Source organism: Hesperophylax consimilis, chromosome 15, assembly GCF_061612785.1.
Source record: "Hesperophylax consimilis isolate HC1 chromosome 15, BYU_Hcon_1.0, whole genome shotgun sequence".
NCBI lineage: Eukaryota > Metazoa > Arthropoda > Insecta > Trichoptera > Limnephilidae > Hesperophylax > Hesperophylax consimilis.
Genome location: NC_142850.1, coordinates 16,562,035 through 16,585,775, shown reverse-complemented (window position 1 = coordinate 16,585,775; position 23,741 = coordinate 16,562,035). Strand labels below are relative to the sequence as shown.

The following is a 23,741-nucleotide window of genomic DNA, read 5'->3' as shown; positions in this document are numbered from 1 at the left end:
ATCAGAAAATAATCACGAGAAAATAAATAACAAACAGAAAAACGAGTTTATAGTTTTAGGTAATTTTTCAATGCATAATGCCTGTGACACACCACGCTATATTTTCGTGGCTTAGCCTATTTCAGCATATCGCTCGCCATACATTCCCATTGGTAGTGTATGGCGAGCGATATGCTGAAATAGGCCAAGCCATCAAGCGTATGGCGTAAATGTGTCACCTAATTCATTAATAGTTTCGATATTTCTTTAGATTTATAGGAAGATTGTTAAAATACTCGTATGTTAGTCCTAGACAGAGGTAGATATTTAAATATGCTTGGTGTTAAATTTCTGAATTTATGTTAATAAAATTAAACCATTATTTTTAAGGTAACATAGGAGTAATAATTTTAAGAACATTACAACTAATACTAAATTACCGTTTTAAGTTTGTTATACTTAAGCGGACTTGAAGTGAAATGACACTAAACTGCGCTGTATAAATGCCATGTTATTATTATTAACGTTAATTTCACGTGAAATAAATATATTCTAAATTCATAAAGGTTCAGGCTCGGAGTAACAACATAATAATATAAGATTTACTCCAAGGATTCAGGACTCGTTTTAAATAATAATCAACGACAAACTTCAACAGGAGTTGCACTAGAATGAATGCATCAGGAGAATTCTAGGAAGGATCCGGCGGCAAGTGAAAAAATGTGTTTCAATCTTTCGTCGACAGTGCATACAAAAGACCATTGAAATTGAAGTTGCAGGCAAACCCAACGCATGGATGCAATGCGGCACGGGGAGATGCATCTGTGCGCAGACATTTGATTTAATATTTTTTTGTATTAGGCAATTCACCCTAAAAAGAGTGCTATGTGTTTGATTTAATATTCAAAATGCATTAGACGAAGCCAATTTATTCATAATGATATAGTTGAAATTGGTTAAGGCGATGCACTACGTAACAATGCAAAATAATGTGTTTTTGGTTTGAAAATTTGGTCGCTTAGAAATGTTTCAGATGATTAAAATAAATACCACGAATATAATACATCTTGGCCTTTGAAATAATCGAGTATTTTTTACATAAGTATTTTATAAGCCCAGAACAAAATTATTTATAAGGCCTATGAAAACTGCTTTAAACTACAAAATTTCCTACTTACGAACCCATTTTCGGTTATGGTTTTATTGTATAATGTGGCAAATTAAGTTATCAATAAAATGATCGGAAAACATTTAAATATTTATGCCAGAACATCCACAAAATAAAATAAAAGGCACTTCTTGGCCACTATTTTTTCTCGCCAATTATTCTAAATTCTATTCTAAATCAAAAAAGCTGGATGGTGTTAAGCGGGAATTTAAGCCTTATCGCCATCTAAGTAAGGAATGTTATTGATGGCGCCTCGATTCAAAATATTACACGACGTAGTGCATCGCCTTAATAATAGTATATATTTATATAAATATATTTATTACATTAGCTCCATACGGGAAGCTTCCCGGAAGAAAATAATTCCCCTAGGGGTCTATCCCATTTTAGGGGATGATGTGTGGAGGGTATTTTAAAGGAAATGAATGATAGTAAGTTCTGGGAAGGAAGAAGGTATGAGGGGTGAACAGGAACCTGGGTGTGTCTAGGAGTAACGGACGTATGAATCCATCCCTCCCAATGGGGTGCAAGGCGATGGGTTGAGAGTCCTGCTGGAGATGTCAAAAGGTCTACCTCAACCAGTCTCTCCCAATCCGGAGTAATCCTAATTAATAGTACGCAACTGCTGACCCTGTACAAATCGCATGCGCGCCCAACTGTTGAATATGGCAGCCACCTCTGTTCTGGAGCCCTATAATACCTGAAAAAACTAGTGACTGTGCAGAAACGAGTAAAACTTTACTAGAGCACAGGAGTTAGGTAGGTATGCTGACCTTGTTCTACCTGTATTACAATGGAAGATGCTCCGAGGAACCAGCGTCATTGATCCCTTCGGCACCGGTGCATAATCGGGACATTTAACACGGTTGCCATTTGTCATTTGAGAACGGGTCGCTTCTACGACTCGTACTTGGGTTCAACAGCTCGGCTGAGGATCGGTTTGCCGGCCTCTGTGTTTCCTCCCCCCTACAACACATGTCTCTTTAAGACCAATGTTTACTCCTTTCACTCCTCAAAAAGACCCTCCACACAGCATCCACAGAGATAACATAGGCCTTGAAGGAAATCATTTTCCTCTTGGCCTCCAATTTGGAGTGAATGTAAAAAAAAACCTCACTTCACGAACCCTGGCATCCCTGCTAAGTCACCAAACGTAGCGAACCACTTTGGGTGACCTGTGGCAGAGGTGTTGGTTATCCAGTAAATGGATATTATATCCATACCCGTATTGGATAATTTGTATAGCGCCGTTTTTGTGAAAAAATAACCTCAAGAACGCTGTACAATCACAATTTCCTAGGCTCTATCTAATTGTATTATTTCAACACAAATGAGTCGACGATTTAATTTACTCGTATCTCAATGGAATCGCAAGTGCGCTTTGTTGAAATAGCGTAACCATATGCCAAATAATAATATAAACCTTTTTTTAAATTACTTCTCCACAATGATGTTTACGTAGTTTAAAAATAATATTGTTTATCATAACATCATATAACAAAGCTTACTTAAGGGTTAACTTTGCTTCAGGCATAATATTGTGAAGTTCGCTTTTTGTTTACGTTAAACATAATATAAATTATTTTAAGACCGGATGTTGTACGCCTATATCCTTTTCGGCCAGTCCTGTTCCGTGCAGTTGGAGGTTGACGTACGTAAAGCTCAATAATTGAGTAGGAATTATATTACATGTAGTGTCTTGCCATATTAGACTAATGTAACAAAAACCTAAATTTATTTCCTGTCAACCAGTTTCGGAAAAGCCTTTCAATGGACAGGACGAAAGTTATGTTAACAAAATACAGAAATAATTAGGGTTGAAGATCAAGGATAGGAGTGAGGGCCCGTTCCCACTTCCGTTTTCAAATCGGAGGCGGGTCCCGTTTTAAAAACGGATGCCCTAGTGGCTGTAGTGGATGTATGGAGCTGTTCACACTTGTCCGACACGATTTGAAAACGGATCCGACATTTTTTGTCGGATGGCTCGCCTACGCAGCGCGTCCGTTTTCAAATCGTGTCGGAACACGCTCGCTCATAGTGTTGTATGGAGCTGTTCACACTTGTCGTCCAGTCGTTCCGGCAGAGTCCCCGCCAAACCCCGACCCCTCCCCGCCCGCTCCCTGTCGCAAGGAAGCAAGCACGCTGCGTGCTTGTATTTGGTTATTTTGTTAAGTAAATAAATCAAAACTACAATAATGGATAAGGAAATAAATCCCGAAAATTTAATACCACTGGTCGAAGAAAGAGTATGGTAATATTTTATCTTTAAATAAATAAAAACAAAACACTTGGTACACAACTTTTGTACATCAAAATTTTTATTTTTATTTTAAGTTTACTTTTTTTAAATTTTAAAGCTTTAATGAGATGCACGGAAGAGCGTATTAGTTAAATAAACATATAATAAAAAATATTTGAGTGTTTATTGTTTTCTTACTTTAAAATAACGATAGCCTTTCTTCAGGACAAATGCACTTTCTCAATTTTGTATTTTGATATGTTAAGCTCTCTGAAACTCATTCCAGTAGATGGTTAAAGGAATTGATAGACATTCTCTTAAGCCATTAAGCGCCCTTGAGGTGATTTTTCATGGTGAAAACGGCGCTATATAAATAATCCAATCATTATTATTCTAAAATAATTAAAGAACTTTAGTTCATCACTTCTCAACTCACCAATTAACACTTGGAAAATTCCTACAGAAAATCATTCGGCTATGATTGGGTGTACTCAAAATTTTCTTTTCACTTTTTTCCTTCTTTTTAATAAGTACAACATGACAACAAGAGCTTCATCGTCGTCCATTGTGCACCATTACTGAAGAATGAGCAAATAACATGTTTTTGTTGAATCGACAATTTTTTTTTTTCGTAGAGTATGGTCCGTTTTTAAAACGGTAGTGTGAACAGGGCCATTGGCCATCCGTTTTTAAAACGGGACCCGCCTCCGATTTGAAAACGGAAGTGGGAACGGGCCCTTACGCGTTAGGATAATATATTGTGCATTCGAAATCCCTTAACAGCATAAACGTATAACTCCCATTTTTGTGTTCCCAGTAAACCACTCAGTTTCATTCGTATCCCCGCAGACCTGGAATCGATCCCTTTTCCTTGTTTCGTCTTTCAACTTTCGTCCTGACGAAAGACTTTTTTTTTCGAAAACGCTCGACAATAGCAACAAATTTAGCAGACCAAAATTTAAAAAAAAAATCTTCGTTGAAGTGGTAAGAACAAAACCTACACAAACCACCGTACTTCCAACACACGGGCAAATATTAACAATCGTTCTGTCCAACAACATTACCGTGTTGAATATTAAAATGAAAATAAGTTATATTGTAATAAGAGGTTATAATGATTGCAATTAAAGTAATACCATTTTATCTGCGGTCTCTGGTAGTATGGCGAATTGATTTTCCTTTCCTTTTGTACCGCAATAAGCTATTACTGTACCAGATGTTGATACTTACACAGCCAACTTCGTTAGTGGCCTAACACTAACAACAAAAAACAGTAAAAAAATACTGAAGTTCAAAGCCAGTACTGAACTCTGTTTGAAAATAACATATTTCATATGTAATTTATTTCCAATTTGGACGGGGCATGTGGCGCATTTTAAAACAATCTATCAAATGGAAAATAAATTTATTGTAAAACTAGACACATTTACAATAAATTACAAGATCAAAAAAACACTAGTGAATAGAGTTTGTTTTTAAATATTATGTAGCCGACATTTAAACTTATTATTTTAATTATTAATATAACTTTAGGTAGGTAAATACATCGGTCGGTTATTGGTATAATCTAAAGGTGCAGTTTACTTGAAAGGAACGTTGTTTGAAATGGCTTAAGCTAAGCTTAAATACTCAGGTACACGGGATATGATTTGAGATATTCACGGCCAAAAGTATTATCGTGATTAATTGTTGGGTTATTATGCCGCGTTGTGCTTCCTCCTTCTATTGCGAATATTTCGGAGAGCTACAGAACTTATCCTAACTATCCTACTAATCTTTTAAATGCGAAAGCGTGTGTGTTTGTTTGTTCTTCTTTCACGTCGCAACGGAGCGACCGATCCACATGGGAATAATTGACGGACTGGGAACTGATATAGGCTACTTTTCATCAAAACATTTCATTCTAGTGGGAAAATTCTTTGCACAGTAATTTTTCCCCAATAACACGCGAGCGAAGCCACGGGTAAAAGCTGCTTTTTTACCGGGAAATTGATTAGATAATAATTTTTTACTGTGTCCGATAGTTACGGCCCTCCCTCTCGGCGAAGCTCAAAATAACCACGAATTGAAATTGTTTGTAAAATTGGTTTAGAAATACGTGCAAAGGTGCTCGTTTAAGTTCTGCATCGCGTTCAAAACCTCACTTTCAATCGTTCTAGAATTTATTTACTGGCTGATCAGATAAACACAAAGCACACTGTTGATACCGACAATGTAGATTGTACAGAATATTACCTTATTGGAACAACTTAATTTCTATTATCATTTTGTAATCGAAGTGTTTCTCAGGTATCCATTCACATTTGATTGCAAAGCCAGTGGGATTTTTTAATACAAAATGAGACATTGCAATCCCAAGACGTAACGAATCCGGAGGTAATTAGGTTTTAGAATCTTTACCTACACATAAACTATTATCAGCTTAGATTAATTACTGAAATCTGTGAATGTGTTAGTGCGTCCCTGTGACACAACAAATATAATATTATTACCAAGTTTATATGCGAGAAAACTTTTTAACTATCCCGCAGCCAAGTGGGGGGATAGGTAGTACCCAAAATTACTATCCACCTTATATTAGCTTAAATATTTAACATATCATTTTAGTATTAGTTACCATTAATAATTGCCATAAGTTGCCACTAATAATTGACTGAATAATTGGTATTTCTATATCTTAAAAGCACAAAAGACAGAAAAATGAATGGGGTCGTCGGAAGACCCCATTGGTTACAGACGTTTTGTTTGGCATCTTGGTCTGTCAAGAGTTAAACGCAAAATTTTGTTTGATTTATAACTGGGAAAAATATCAATACATAATCTTACCTATTTAGATTACATTCCAGGACCATGCTCTCTTTGAACGCCCTTTCCAGCAAATTGACTCCTGAAAAAAGTAAAAAGATTTAATTATTGAGAGAAATATATATTGTTATTTTATTACGCAACATAAAAATAAACAAATGAAAGGTACCTACGCCAAATAATAAGTACGCTGGTCAAACCTAAATAAAAATAATGTATTGCAAAATCACTATTGAGCTCAATTCAAATGTGTTTCCACTGCAAAAATAATATGTACATTGCACAAATCTGTAGGGGCAATGATTATTGCGAATCGTTTGTTTATTTCTGTGTATGCGAAATTATGTGAATCAAGGGCGGTCGAGCGTTGCCTACTAACTAATTTCATTCAGATTACTTAACTGGATTAAACCGTAGATTTGAAATAACTTAACCTAAAGAATTGCTTGTACTGGCTAACAATAATCATTCGTTTACCTAATACCTTGACAAAGTCAAAAGTTGTTTGTTTATAAAGAGCGCATTTCACAAAATTGAAAGAAAAGAATTACTTTAATTTAACTACGAATTATGAATCAATAAGATAACATTACAACTGAGTAATTTTGTAATTCAGTTGGTGGTTACTTGTGCATATTCTTGGAAACGTACGGAAAAGATAAAGAAATTAAAATTTTAGAAAAAACTGGCAAATATCTTTAACAACGTAAACAACGGAATAAAGCAGGTTTTAGTTTAATGTACTTAAACTAATCAATCTTGTATGTTTGCTGTTAAAAGTCAAAAAATGACTATATATTCGAAGTAAAAAGAAAATCGGTTGAATTTAATTTAAAATGAATTTAATTTGAATGAAATGTTGGCGTAAAAGGCTTAAAATACGTTCAGAGCTTCAAAAAAATGGAGCCTTCAGTTTTCTTCCAAAAAGTTGAAATAAGTAAATTCGAATATTTTCATTGAAGATGATAATATAAACGAAACATGAAAGAGTACAAGACACGGGATCGAACTTAAGATTTTTTCATCCATTTTCATTTATAAAACTTGCAATAAAAATAGATTATACTGTGAAATAGCGATAATTGGAAAAAATTTACTGCACGCCACTGGTGAGGATGTCACTCTCTCAGCAATTTAGCCATCAAGCGTATTTATGAGGAATGAGTTTCTATTTTTGTAAGTTCTCTCGATGATGGATGCTGGCTCCTAGATCTAAAATGACAGTTTTATGGCCATAAATAATAGTTTTCAAATACACCCTCCCTTCCAATAATAATAATACGGACTGTTTTATGTCAAATAATATTATTTAATAACTCGATAAAAAGCCCAGCAAAACTGGACCATTTAACTACAAACTTGAAGTGTTTAAGTTTAAAAGCTTTTAAATATGTAAGTACTCAAACTAAGACGACCAATGTTAAGGCGATGCCATACGTAGTAATGCAAAATCATGTGTTTTTGGTTTGAAAATTTAATCGCCTAGAAATTTTTCAGATGCTTTAATTAAATATTTCGAGTTGAATACATCCTGACCTTTGAAATAATCGAGTATTTTTTAGATAAGTCTTTTTATAAGCCCAGAAAAAAATAATGTAAATGCCTATGAATACTGCTTTAAAGTTCAAAATCTCCTACTTACGAACCCATTTTCGGTAATGATTTCATTGAATAATGTGGAAAATTAAGTTATTTATAAAATGATCGAAAAAAAATTAAATATTTATGCCTGAACATCCACAAAACAAAATAAAAGGCACTTTTTGGCCTTGTTTTTTTCTTGCATAAATCAAAACAGGCGGATGGTGTTAAGCGGGAATTTAAACCTTATCGCCATCTACGTAAGGGTTGTTATGGATAGCGGCTCAATTTAAAATATTACACGACGTAGTGCATCGCTTTAACATTAATTTTTCTAATAAAGCGGTGTATGACAGCAAGACTGCTTCTCAAGCTCTTTCATAGATGGCGCTAATTTAATTATTTTAGAAAAAATCACTTTCTGCAAGTTATGCTTTAAAATAATAAGATTAATTATTTGTTTGTGCCCGCATACACGCGATATGGATATATTGGATATGTCCGTAAACAAACTCAGGCATACAAATAACATATATTGGATTGAATTACCTATTCAAAATTATATTATTGTTGTTAACATATATATGTTTGTAATAAAGTGGTGCATTGACGATAGCAACAGAGCAGACTATTTCTAAAGTGTAACGAACCAACTTTTAGGAACACCGCGAGTTGGAGTAATTGAATCGAACTCCGAGTCATCAAACCGCTGTGTAACTCCTTGGAAACACGAGAGTACCACATAATGTCATTAGTGGGTGTCAAGGCAATCATTAGTGTTAATTGATGACACGAGCGGTCAACAAAACATACGTGGTCAATAATACTAGGACTCTACGTGTAACACAATACAAATACTTGTTTGGGACATGGTTTTAACAAGTAAAATAACCAAGGTTATTATTTGACGTAGAAATCGTGAACTAGGAAGTAATACCGATAAATTTGAACAACGCAATTTAGTGGTATTTCCCCTCAAGTACGCTTTACGTCTTATTTGTAGGTTGATCTATAAATACAACGCATGTATTTATATTATCTATTTAGGGATGATCTTATTTCTTACATTTACTTCCAGAGTGCTGTGTATATTTCACATAACAGGAATAACTTGGAATAAGAGGAAGCTACAAGACAAAAATGTGTATATTCTTGGTATACCTTATATTGTAGGTAATAGGCATTCAAAACTGTGTCTAGAAACGTTCGATTTCAAGCACAAAACTAGTTTTTATTTAGTTTGTAAATAATTTTATAAGAGAGCAAAAAAGTTAGTCAAGTGAAACTGTCACAGATAATCTTAGCTATAATATTGTATTTTTTTAAAGTTATTTCCTTTACGCGTTCATACATTTCAATTGAAATTTTTTTTTTTTTATTTGTATTCTACTCAAGCGAAACGATATGAAAACCTTCAATTTATCTAAAGGATATTTTTTGGTATTCATAATGTACACCAATTCGTTATAAAGATTAATCCAAATAGTGATTTAGCATTAAGCTTCGCTTAACTTATTATACACAAAAATATATCAAATCTTGGCTAAATTACAACGAAATAGATACATTTTTCTTATAAATCAAGTCATCTGTATTTTGACTAACCGATGATGGGTTGTGCAATGCCATACATTTTGTCCTTTGTTTTGTTTTTGTTTGCACAATATTTATATACTTTTATAAGGCTTTGTTCTAAAACAAGCAGGTACCATATTTCATGTCTAGTTTAAAACTTCACCGAAAATGTAACAATTTATGTTATTTTTTGTTTACATATCTTTCAATAAAAAAAATACTTAACTGAGAAACCAATTATAAATTTTCGCATTATACTAATACATTGTATTTAACCAAACAGTATATTTAACAATTAACGGGTATTACAAAATATATAATTGACTACCATAATACGGGCATGTGCCTAACGTGGTAGTCGAAAACATGTTAAAAAACTATTTAAAATAACTTAAATTACGAATAAAGAAAAATAAACTTCCAGTGTTTGGCGACAGACTAGTTTAAAGTATCACTGTGTTGGATAATAGTCAATACTAAATAAAATTGAAGATATCGAATGTTAATAATATTTTTTTTAAATAGGACAGATTGATATTAAATACACTGAATTACAAAACAATTACACAAAGCGATATCAAATGACATAGCGGCGAATCAAAGTTACACACGGAGCGTTAACATTTAATAATAAGTCGTGATAACAGTTCCAATCAGAGAACCTACATTTCGGTTCGATTATTATGTGAAATGTACACCGGTAATTGCTCTACTTGCTGATTCCGAATTGTAATGATTGATTCTTGACGACAATTCAAGAAGATTCCGGGAAATCTCTACCAAACGTATGCAAATGGGACTATTTTCCAATGTAACACCACAGAAGCTTCCTACCACCCGGAGGCAGTAAGACAATGACACCTCCTAAATGAGTTACTTTGTAGAACAGCAGAAAGAAATTTGGAAGGGAAATGAAGGTTAGATGACGAAATTACACAGACATGAATTTCATGTACCGATAAAGCTGCCAGAATTGCACACGGACGATATTACACATGTAGAGCATTTCACACGACACAAATGTAAACCTAATCTATTTTTAAACATGGTATGTATTTTAGTTAACACACACTTAAAAGGTGACCGGATAAATCATCAAAGTGATAATTCGTTACATCTTTAAAAAGTTATACAAAGTCATGGAAAGCGATGAAACAAAAACTTTATTAACTGGGTTAAGTAGGTTAGGTTAGGTTTAATTTTTTTTCATCGTGTCTAATGACTTTATATCACTTTTTAAAAGTGTTTTGAATTGTCACTGTGTTGAGTTAGCATAGAACAACTTAAACAGTCTTAAGTTTTAATGCTAGTAAAACAGATTTTTGACGTGTGTAATTTCGCTAGATTTAATTTGAGTTGGTGTACTTCTCTCCATATGTAATTTTATTCACGTGTTATTCCGTGAAATTTACGCTTGCGTAATTACATCCGAACACCGAGACCGAGACATTCAAGTTTTTTTTAATATTTAGTATATTATTTTGGTCATTCGATTAATTAAACATCATATTTGTCCCGATCCAAAATACATTTATAAAGTAGTACCTAACTGTAAGAATATTTGACTTCCACACGAGAAGTCTTACGTAGAGCAATAATTATTATTTTATGATGCTGGCAAAACGTTTGTAACAAGAAAGAAATTCTTATCGTTTCCAGTTATTTATTTTTAAAATTGTACAATGGGTGAACAGTCGCGACATCTCTCCATTGTTGACACTGGGAGATTAGCTAGAAAGTTCATAATAAATAATCATTCTCATTGCGCGAGCAAGTAGTGTACTGCTGCCAACCAGAGAGTAGGTTTGGATATTTTTGGATATATAAATGCCTCTTGAATTCTTCAAGGCTACTATTAAAAATATCGATAGTCTTGGAGGCGTTGTTTAACAGCGCCATACCTCGTGTCATGCTATGCCGAGCCAGTACGTCCGTTCTGCCACGTGGGATACATAGCAGATCATGGTGCCGTCCCTGGCTGTAGTTGTTTGGTACGAACAACTTATAGCATTCCATAAGGTATGGGCTATCTATTAAATTATTAAGAATTTTGTACGCCGTTACTGCAAGGGCCCCACTCCTCCTCGAGTGGAGACTTTGGTAGCGCGTTTCGGCAAGCAAATCTTCGTGATGCATGAATCGCGGGTACTCTCCGTGCATTCTCAAATACATGTATCTCAAAAACTTTTTTTGAATCTGTTCTAATTTTTCAATGTATTTTTGTTGGTATGGGGCCCATACATAGGGCGTGATGGCAACAACGTCATATTAATGAACAAATACGATCGTTTTGGTGCATATCCAACACGGCACATTTTAAGAGGGAAACATAAAAATAAAATAAAAATGTTATCATAATCGAAAAATTTAAAAAAATATTTTTCGAAATTAAAAAAGTGAAAGTGCTCTAATACAGAAAAAAGGTGATATTGTTACAATTTAATTATTTTATGGCCAAATCATCAGTGCACAAAGAATAAACTTTTTAAAGATACTAAAAATATTTATTTTGACAGAATATTTCATGAATTGAAATCATTATAATGTTTACGCATCTGTTTGGGATTTATGACATTAATTTTATTTTGTAAGTTATATGAATAATGAAGGTTTACGTCCGCAGAATTAGTGGGCACTGTATTTATTACGTAATTGAAAGTCTTCCTGAGGAAAGTGTACCAATTATTATTACAACAATGGTTTATAAGTTTTTTTCTAAATAATTATTATAACATCCAGGGGTCAACATATTGTTTATTAGCCGCAAATAATGGGTCTGCGAGGAGTGTTCCCACATAAGTATCCCACAGTCTTTGTGTTAATGCGGTAATGCAGTGATCTTTAACCATTTGCTCACGAGCACCAATATGGAAGACTTATTATTTCGATGGTATTAAAGACATCTTCTTTCTAGAGATTATTTTTTGTTTCGATAACCGTCAAGGGTTCCGTTTCAAATAAAGTCAAAATTTTAGCCCATACAATAAAAAAAATTGTTTGATCCAAATTAACTATCACACGTTTTCCCATACGTAACTAATCATCACGCCGTTTCCCGTAGGGGTAGGCAGAGAGGAAAGTCTGCCACACAACTCGTCCGTCCCCGATTTTTCTTACATTAACTTCTGCGTAATATATATTAATTAAACTTTTGGTTCATCCGATCTACATGTCAACACCACACGAGCGCCACATTATTAATCTTAACCATTATTATTAAAAAAAAGAAAAAATAGATAAAAAAAAATTGATTATATTTCGAGACCTCGGTGTACTGATTGACGACAAACTTTCATTCAAGGCACGTGTGGATAAGATTGTCAAGAAATCATTGAGCATGTTAGGATTTTTATTCCGTATTGGAAAGGAATTCAACAATATCCATACACTCAAAATTTTGTATTACTCCTACGTCCGTAGTCATCTTGAGTACGCTTTTGCCATACGGAATCCTTTTTATAACATTCACACAAAACGCATTGAAGCTGTTCAAAGAAAGTTTGTACATCACTTGAACTTCAGGAGACAATTGCGTTATTATGATATGGAAAGCTCTATCAAGCTCTACGGACTTAAAACATTAAAAAGCAGGAGAGACACTGCGGACATGATTTACTTACACAAAGTGTTGAGTGGTCATATTGACTGTCCAGCCCTTTTGTCATCAATCAATATTAGAGTCCCAAGTAAGAAAACTAGAGACAAATCATTGTTTCATATCGAAATTGCTTCAACGAGTCTCAGGCAAAATTCTTTCTTACTAAGAACTTGCAATCATTATAATAAAACTTATTTTGATGCTGATATCCTGTCGTGTACCTTAGGAGCTTTTAAAAAATTGTTAACAGAGTATTGTAATAATTAACCCTTTTCTAAATTTAATACATTACATTCATCATTTATTCATTATCACTCTTACATATTATTTGTATTTAATATCAAATGTACGTGTGTGTATGTATGTATGTATGCATGTATGTATGCGTATGTATGTATGCAACTATGTATAATATGTATAATATGTATGTGTGTACGTATGAATTTATATGTGTATATGCATGTGTATGTATATATATGTATGTATGTGTTTATACGTGTATATATACATATATATATATATATAAATTTTCTCTTATTATTTCCTTGTTTTTAACATTTCTTTGTTTTCAACCTTTCTTTGTTTTCTTTGTTTGTCTATTGCTTTTTAACCTTCTTTATCTTTATTGCACGATGTGAACATTGGTTATTGGGTTGTAACCTAATTCTTTTACTTATTTTTTCTCTCTCTCTATGCATGTTATGTTATAAACCTCTTAATATTCCTAATAAAATAAAATAAAATAAAAATGACTGGCTGAAGTTTCCACAGTTAAGGAGGTAGACGGTTATTTTCCTCTTATTTTGAACAAATTTAAAAAAAATGCTCAAAATTAAGGGGTGGTAAAAGGGGATGAAGGTGGTTTTTCAAAATCGTATGTAAACGGGGACCATCCTCTTGTTTAGAAGGTCAAGTGTCAAAAATTTCATCACTACCGGAATAAAACTGTAGATTTGCATAAAAAACAAAGATACCCACTCTTCATACATAAAATATGGAGATAATGAAATTTATTTGTTTTTATAACAAAAATATAATATGTATACATATTAGTATCGTTATGGTTGGGAACTCCTACTGGGTAAAGAACACATTGCTACTCTAAGGAACACAATGACGAAGAATAATATTCCTTAGGTCCGGGGCCCGTGTGAAACGCCGCTACTTCTTCCGGCGCCGTTCAATCGGAACTTACATGCTTTTCAAACATTTCTTAACGTAATAAAGTTTCATTTCAATTTTTCATTCTTTGCGTGTACAAGAATTTTATACAAAAATAATCTTGCGAATGCAAACGGTTGAGAATTCACAATGGACAACTAACAAAATGTACACTATTTAAATTTCCCATGAGAAATTCTATGTTGTTCATTATACATATAGCACATAATATATTGTCGCGAGACACGGTCACTTTAAGTCGGGGACGCCCAAGGAAGACATGGCACGATTAAGTGAACCAGATACTTGAGTCGGGCCATGTCAAGAGTCGGAATAATAGAAGAGAATGTATGAGACGATGTATGAATGTGAATGAGGAAATGTGTGCCAATGGGTGTTTGGCGGTCCGTCTTCTCTGCCTACCCCTAACGGAAACGGGGTGATGGTTAGTTAGCGAAAGACACTGTCACTTTTGTAAAAGGGTGTGTGTGTTGTGTTTTGTACATGTTTCTGCCTGGATTATGAAGGTAAACTAAATTGTTTTTATTTCGCTACTTAAATTCCACCATGAGCTATAAAGCATTTAAATATTAAAAAATATGAAAATATACTATTGTTCCATAATATGAAGATTTCGGAAAAAGATAATTAAGAAACTCGGGTGTAGGTATATATTTATATAAATATAGAACATTTAGAACACAAATAACCTTTATATAAATATTACATTAAATAAATATAACACAAAAAGATAATTGAAACTCAGGTGTAAGTACATACTTATATAAATATGGAACATTTATATAAATATTATATAAAGCCTTAGTTTGAATTATAAATACTTTTTTGGTTTACTTTTTCTTTGGTGACGAAAATAAACCAAAAATAAAATAATAAGACTGAAATATAAATAAGTGGAATGTTATAGATATTTTGATACAAAGTAATCACTTTGTGGCTTGACATATTAATTAAATATAACAAAAACTTTGAATTTAATTTATTACGACCGACCGGTTTATGTAAAGCGAAAACGGTCGGTCGTAATAAATTAAATAAATTCGTGGTTATAAACTAAGTTATCATTGTTTTAGTTTATCGTTATGGATATTATTTCAGATGTGGGACATTCAGGTAAAAACAAAATTAGCAAAGAATTACAAAGATACGAGGGGGAGAACAAAAACCAAAAATTAATTAGCAGAATGCCTGAAGGAAATAATGTATGTGAGTACGAGATTATTCTCAATTGAGTGGTTTAATTTAGAAGTTAGAGGAGTGTGTGAGAACTGAGAAGCTCTGCACTGATAGAGTGACCGCCCCATGGGGGTGGAGGCGTGGGAACATTCGAGTAAATACGTACAGAAGTGAGATTACTCGTACTGATGAGATCCCGGGCAAATATTGCCTATTGTTTAGTTCGTGTTAGAGCCACAGTCAGAATAAGCCGACGCATCTCCAATTTCTTATTTCAAAATGCATTACGATGAGAATAGGAGTTTGTATATTCTTGACTAATATATGAATTTTGTCGGCTGGTTGCATTGTCATACGGGTTTACAGATCTACTTGTCGATGCATTCGGGGGCGTCGCTAATGTAGATAATGTGGACAGTAAAAAGTAAATTCAACCGTCTTTTGGAAACAGATAAGATTGTAGATGTAGATCTATAATATTGTAAATTTTTGTTTTGTGAACATTTTTATAAGACTAAGAGGACGGGATATTTCATACAATTCATCAAATTTCAACGTTCATTTTAGGATTCCGTGAAAGTCCTATTCAAGTTCTGTTACTATATATCATTATGGGGTTAGTTACTTGACAGAACTGAAATAATAACAGAACTTGAAAAGAACTTTCAAAGAACTTGAAAATGAAAAAAAAATTGCATTCAGTTGCTTCAGAGAACTGAAATAAAAACAGAACTTGAATAGATCATTAACAGAACATGAAAATCAACTTTGAAATTTAACGAATTGTGCAACAACCCGTCCTAAGCTGCGGCGATGGACCGTTAATTTTTAGGTCATTACGCCATGTCATTCATAATTTTTTCCATCATGATTAGATTTCATCATGGAAAATATGTGAAAGTTACTCTCAGTATCGCCCCGGTGAGATACGACAAATCGGAATTGAAGCTTGGTTAAAATGACTTATGCTACGTTTAGTTAAGAGCTCTGAATAGCCAGGTATTTTCCAACTTCTTTTTATTCATCTCCTACCCTTTCCGCTTCATATCTAACATCCTCCGATTGGTCATTTTTCTGCTTGATAATACACCCTGTATTGATTACACAAATCAGAAACAACTAAAAAAAACTTGAAAAATCATGAAAGAAAATTAAGGAAAAATAAAAACGTTGATTGATAAATAAAATATGTAAGTGGTTATATGAAGTTCATAAGTGAAATTATCAAATTAAATCATTTTTCAAGAAAAATTCCCAATTTGTAAATATTTTTGTTTGATGGTGGGCCGGCCTCAGTTATTCCAAAGACAATTTCCTGCCGAACGCCTCGAGGCGTGCAGTTTTATGGAACCAACGGTGATTAATAGGGTGGCAACATCTAATTTAACAGCTTTATTACGATTAAAGTGATTAATCGGTTGACTGAAGTTGGAGAGAAGTTTGACCGACGGGAAATGAGGATTTCAAATAGTAATCATCTTACAATGTAACGTTGTGCGACGTTCACTATTACCAAAGTATTTTTAATAACAAAAAAAATGCGATTGAGACTTCTTCTCATAATCAAACTATAACATAACTAACTAAGTAACGATCACGCTGTTTCTCCGCAGACGACGGACCGCCAAATCACTTGGTCTTTGCGCACACTCCTTGCCTAATAGGGTGTATCGATTTTTAACTTTTTTTTTGTTTTCAAATTCCAAGTTGAAAAAAAGTTGCTACTAGGTACCACAACTTACCACAAAAAGTTTTGGATTTTTAAAAAAATGTTTAGGTCTCCCGCACAAGGCCTAAAGTTTTAACTTTTTTCAAAAAATATCAATTTTTTTTTAATTTAAAAAAATAAAATCGTAACTTTTGTGTTTATTCCAAGTTAAAAAACAGTAATATTAGGGCATAAAAATAAGTAAGAAACGATTTTTTTTTATAAAAAATGGATTTTAGGTCTCCCGCACAAGCCCTAATGTTTGTTAATTTTGATGAAATTTTGTAATTTTGTGTACATATAAAAAACATTTTTTTTTTAAAGTTTAAACTACCTATTTATTTTTATTCCCTAATATTTCTGTTTTTTAACTTAGAATAAACACAAAAGTTACGATTTTATTTTTTTTAATTTAAAAAAAATTTGAAATTTTTTTGAAAAAAATTAAAACTTTGGGCTTTGTGCGGGAGACCTAAACATTTTTTTAAAAATCCAAATTTTTTTGTGGTAATTTGTGGTACCTAGTAGCAACTTTTTTTCAACTTGGAATTTGAAAACAAAAAAAAAGTTAAAAATCGATACACCCTATTGCCTAATCACATTCATGCAACGTCTTATACATAATCTTCTGTTATTCCGACTTATGGCATGGCCCGAATCAAGAATTTGATTCACTTGAAGGTATTATATCTTCATCGGACGACCCCGATTTCTTCTATCATTCACACTCGCGTCATATTTTCTCCTTACACTCCTTTCATTCATTCGCTCTACAAACCATATTAGCGTACCTTTCTTATATCTTACTCATTACGCTTACATCAGTTTTGCGTTATTTGCGAATCTCGACATTTCTCACACGATCATACATGGTTTTACCACACATACGCCTGAGGGATCTAATTTCTATGGCATTCAGTCTACTTTCATCCTTCCTCTGCCTCACTGCCATACATCAGGGTGAGTACCAGCACTCCATTCTGGACTGCTAGCTTCACTACTTTTTTTGCTGGCACCTACCGCGTTCAGTCCTCCATACAATATTGTATCGGTCAATTGTACTGTATCAATCCAATATTGTATTTGTATGCCTTTGTTGAAAGAATTGAGTTTGTATACGGACAAAACTATGTATTCATATTAATGTTGCGTATGTACGGGCGCAGTCAAATAATTCGTCTTAATATTAAGTGTAACTTGCAAAAATTGTATATTCATTAAATAATTAAATTAGCGCACTATATGATAGAGCAGATTATGAATTATCTTAAGTGTACCCTTAATTGAGTTTCCTGCATTTACCCTCCTTTCAATATCCCTACCAGACTTTCCATCTCTCGTAAACAAAACATTTTTACATATGGTAAATTAAAATAAAATTACACCATGTACCTAAGTTGATAAGGAATGGAGAAGTCACGAGTTATTAAGTAATGTGAAAAAAAATGAAGACTAAAAAGCAGAGGACAAAAAATGGTTAAAAATCATTAAAAAACTATATAATCAAGAATAATATATAATACGAAAAGAATATTTCTTTTTTAATACATATATTCCTTATTTACAATGAAATCGTGTATCGAAGTTTCGCTGTTTTTGGACCATAATAACATTAGCTTTTTATAACAGAAACAAAAGTGATGTTTAATGTACAAAAAATAACCCATAGAGATTTTGTACATTTTTTTCGGGGCTGTCAGAACGGAATAAGTACACTTATTTAGTTGAATACGTTTTGCGTAATAATATAAATTACAATAACCTTTTTCACGTCGCACACAAGGCCGAATTATCGATTTACAGTGGTAAAATTTTTTATATTTGATATTCTCATTAGAAATGCTTGTGGGGAAAGTACCTAAGGAAATCTTTTAGAAAAATAACAATCAGGATTAGTTGGGGTCAGGTGTTGCAGTATTAAATTTATTTTTTTAAATATTTGAAATTATTATTGTATTTTGAATTGATGGGGTAAAACTGTTCATTTTTAACATTATAAATGTGTGATTCTTTTCTCTTAATCTTCATTTCCTAGAGCGGGGTCGCGATGACCACCTGAAAAGAAATCACTCGATTTAAAAAAAGAGGGAAAGAAGGTGACATACATTTAACGTTTTTATATTGTTCTTCTTTTTTCTTATGGTGGGGGGTCAGAGGGAGACATCTAGTTCTGCGAGCCATTCTAGGGCCTCAGGCGTCGCCATGGCGAACCTCATCAATCCCGCCGGGGAATGAATGGAGCGGGCATTCGTAGACCACATGTATGTTGTGTACTTATAAGATTTGTTTTCGAACTTGTAAGAAAATGTCCTAGAATTCTTTTAAAACTCTAGCAAAAGAAAATAATTCAATATGTTTTTTTAAATAAAAATAGTATTTCATAAAATATATATTATATCCATCTTACGCTAAAACTATTATGTTAAAAATAATTGTACATTAAAGTACATACCTAACGCTTCAATATCAACGTCCAAAACTTTTAGATTTTGAAATAGGGGAAATATGATGAGCGTAGTTACCCCGACAATGAATCAGGCCCAGCTAAGTAATATTGGTGTCGCGAAAAATAAATCAACTTAGAGCGTATGTGCTGTTAGGTTGCGTTCACAAAACAAATTCTTCCGGTTAATTTTGAATAGAATTTTATAGAAAACGTTTCGAAGGTATTTGTAAGTTTTGGCCTTTACCTATTTTTGGCGCCGTAATTTCTTTTGGCCGTCCTTGCGTACATCGGTGGAAATAAAACTTAGGTTTACCACACAAAAATACACACATCCATACTAAAAAACGTGTTCTAATTTCACACAATTTAAAATACGTTTATTAGTAAGGCTGATTGTGGTTAATGAACTTTGAACCAGGACTGACCTCTCGCTGGTCTCGTCTCCGTGAATGGAATTTAATTGCAATACTTAATGCTCCACAAATAATGTTGCAGACGATTTAATTAAGGAAGTTGTGAGTGTTTATGTTCTAAGAATTATAATGCATGTATTTGCAGTATATCATCATATAAAATACATGTATTATGATTTTACCACAACTAGCCTCCTCATTTCTTTTCTTGACTGTGTTATATTTGGGGAACGTCCTGGGGCTTTGTCGCGATCAGAGATGTGCTTTATTTCAAATAAATCCATTTCAAATGGAAATGTAAAATGCAAAATGGGTATTTTCCATTTTGCATTTTAAATGCTTTTCTAAAAACCATTTTGCATTTTAAATGCTTTTCTCAATGCATTTTCCATTTTAAATGCTTTTTGCAACATTCTTCCTACTATCTACACTCATCTTTTTTTCTAAGGCCCCAAATATCAGTCGGTCCTCAACCTCGCTATGAGAGATAATTTACATTTGTCAAGTTGCTCCCTGGTAGGAGCCCTGGCAATTGAGTGATACCATTACAAAAAATACTGATTCAAATAGTGAACATGGGGCCATGAAACTGTAATATTAAATAGCAGTTTCTATGTTTTTACGTTGGCAACATTAGTACCGCGCAATTTTTTTGTGGTTTCATAATCTGTAGTCGTGGTGTTTTTGGATTTACCATCATGTAATATGTTTGTTCTACATTGATGTCCATTATTAAATGACAAAATTGTTTAAAAAATCTATAATTATTTTAATTGTTTGACCTGAGAAACCATTTTGCATTTTCAATGTTTTTTGAAAATAGGTATTTTGCATTTGAAATGCTATATTAAAAACCATTTTGCATTTTCAAATGGAAAAGTTTTGACCCATTTCCGTTTTGCATTTCAAATTTTTTTGGGTACCCATTTTGCACATCTCTGGTCGCGATGTCATTGATTAAACACAACGCCTCCCTCCGCCTCCGTGGTCGAGGGGGAAAGGCTCTCGACTAGAAATCCGAAAGTCACGGGTTAAATTATAATTTATTAAATTTATTTTGTGTTATTTCACAATTTAAATTAAAAATAATATGTAATGTATATTTGAGGTACGTTCAAGAGTGGATGATACTGTTAGTATAGCCCTTGTGTAAGACCACCATTCGAAATTGAAACGTTGCTTTAAATGGCTTTAGCAGTGTTTGGTGACCAGATCAGCTAGCCAGGTACTTCCCCACCTTCCTCTCCCCCACCTCCTTCACTCCCACTGCCTTCAGCCTCACAATATACTCCAATTGAGGATGCCAGTCTTACTGGCTCCAGACGGTTTTGAGCATTGGGAATTCTTTTGCTGTATTCACATCAAATTTAAAAAAAGCATCTAATATTACATTTAATTAAAATTGAATTAAAGATATACTGCAAGAAAACACTTACATCCAGCGACTGTAAGTGTTTTATTTTCATCACACAGTCCAAGGCAGGACATTGCTACATGGGAGATATCTAATTAAATGAATTTATTGTTATTCTCACATGTTAACACTCCAATCGTCAACCGTGTCGATGTCTGTCTATAATGCATTCTGTTTATTTTCAACGTAAGGACAATCGTGTTGCACTCGTGTATATTATTGTACATGTGCAATGCTGAAAGAACTATAGAGATTGCTTTCCTCTGTCACAGAGAATTAAACCCAACATTAATGCTATAGATGACATAATAATATATCGCTCGCTAAACAACGAAGTTATTTGAATATTTTATTATTAAGTATGACATAACTTTGCAATTGACGCTAATGCAATGCAAAACACCAGACTACAAATGTGTCATGCCGATGCGTTTACGACGTTCTGATATTTGGCCGTCGACATTATTAGCATACAATTTAAATTTGATAATAATTACGACCAATTGACCTTATAAAAGTAACAGTATCGGCGATACGAGTAAAGTACCTGGAATTTTTGCCACGACCAATAATGAATGGGTGTGTTTGCCCTTGAATTCTGCATTATACACTAGGAGGAGGGACTAGGCGATCCAGATTATCAGGAAATATAGGAAGAGGATAATATAGGAGAAGCTTATACGGTAGGAACTGATCCAGGAAGACGGATCCGAGGATGATCCCCCCACCCCTATCCGATCAAAGGGCCAGGTGGAGAAAGTGGCTACAAACCTCCTGATTTATTTATTAATGGACTTACGTCCAATTTATAAAACAATTAAAAGAAATTTTATTAAAAAAATGAAAATTAAGGGATAAACAATGGTATCTTAAAGCAAAGACAAAAGACAGGCATAATCAAAGCAAAAAAGTCGTTAGAAGCCAAAATATTTAAATAATATTTTATATAAATATTTATATAATATTTCTTCACTTGTTTAGTGACCGATAAAAATCATTCAGACTTTTACCGAAAAAATAAAGATATTGATTTTTTTTTTGTGCGACAGATAGGTAGGTACATAATTTTTTTTTAAACATGGTCTTAATGAGAGAGGAAGAGCAGTTCATTATTTCTACTACGGGTTGTAAGCTGTGGCCGTGACTAAAGTATAACGCTGTAAGTACTTGAGGAGCTGCAGAAGAATACAGTTACGAGCGCCCCAGAGTATTGAAGAAACGTACGGCGGAGTTTGCCTTAGCGAGACAGAAATTGGATATTTCCGAGTGGTATATTTTAAATAATTCTTATAAATTCATTAATAAAATCTAAAATCTTTCTCGTAGGATTCCTCGCGAAGGTACTAATTCATCGTCTACAAAAATAAAATCTGGTGCTTCCCGCTCATCTTATAGTTGAAAAACGTTTTATAAAATTTGCAAACCGTTTTACATAAGATATTTTAATGGTAAGGTCCTATTTTTATTAATCTTAAATATAAATAACTTGCATCTCTGGGAATCCCTCTAGAATTTTTTTAGATTTTAGTAATACGTAGATCAGAAATAATTAAAATGTGAGCGTCGGGGCAAATCCCCGTGATCAGGGTATTGTGTCACCTTAATAATTAGTCACAAATAATTTCCAAACTTGCCTCTAAAATCGTGAGAAAACAATTTTTTAACTGGACATATTTTATAATTTGAAACGCAAATAAAAACGTAGCACATCCGTACTAGATTTTCCCTACGCCCTTTGATTTAAAAAAAAAATAATTCAGTTTGGTTGGGTATTTTGGCCTAAAATCCAAATTAAAGTTTTGTATGAAAAAGACCGCGCAGCCGTTCCTGAAAGAAAAAGACAAACGTGGGCAAAAACGGTCTATAAAAGTATTAATTTAATAGTGATTAAGCTCGTCTTCCCACGGGTCAGTAAGCAATCGACATAAATCCAATGGTGTAAGACACCAGTCTGCAGCGCAGTTCAGTGTGTTCAATTTTTCTGCGCAGGGTCTTACACCATTTGGTTTATATTGATTGCTTACCCACGCTGGTCTGCAGGATCCATAATGGTGTTCTCTCGCCAAAATACCATCTCCCACTCCAGAACGTAGTAAAAAAATACATTTTAAAATTTAATTTAATTTCAAAACACGAAAAATTCTACATAAATAAGTAATTTAACCCTACCACAGATGTCGTTAAACTACTCACTTTTAATGAACCTTACTTTCAGAGATCGATTCGATTTTATCTGCTTGAATGATTTTATCCCTATAGACCACTCAATTTGGTTGGTTTAACCATTGTGTGTCAACTGTTGAGTGTTGCCTACAGAAGACGCGATGGTTGATACAATTTCGTCAGTTGCTACTCTGGATAACACACGCAGCATGCCATTTGTGATCGCTTTAGAAACATTGCTAACTATTATATTAGGAAAAATACATACGTGGGCAAAAAACTTGTCAATGGAAC

General features: G+C 33.5%; 1 protein-coding gene across 6 annotated transcripts in view; it reads right to left on the bottom strand.

Annotated features, from left to right (window-relative positions):
- The window catches only part of pyd (zonula occludens-like protein polychaetoid), a 251,726-nt gene that overhangs the window by 177,905 nt on the left and 50,080 nt on the right, over positions 1 to 23,741 (bottom strand). For all 6 annotated transcript variants that reach the window (XM_089640257.1, XM_089640258.1, XM_089640260.1 and 3 more), the window contains exon 2: positions 6,213 to 6,273. In XM_089640257.1, coding sequence (XP_089496383.1) covers positions 6,213 to 6,273 — 61 coding nt within the window. The remainder of the gene's footprint in view (positions 1 to 6,212; positions 6,274 to 23,741) is intronic.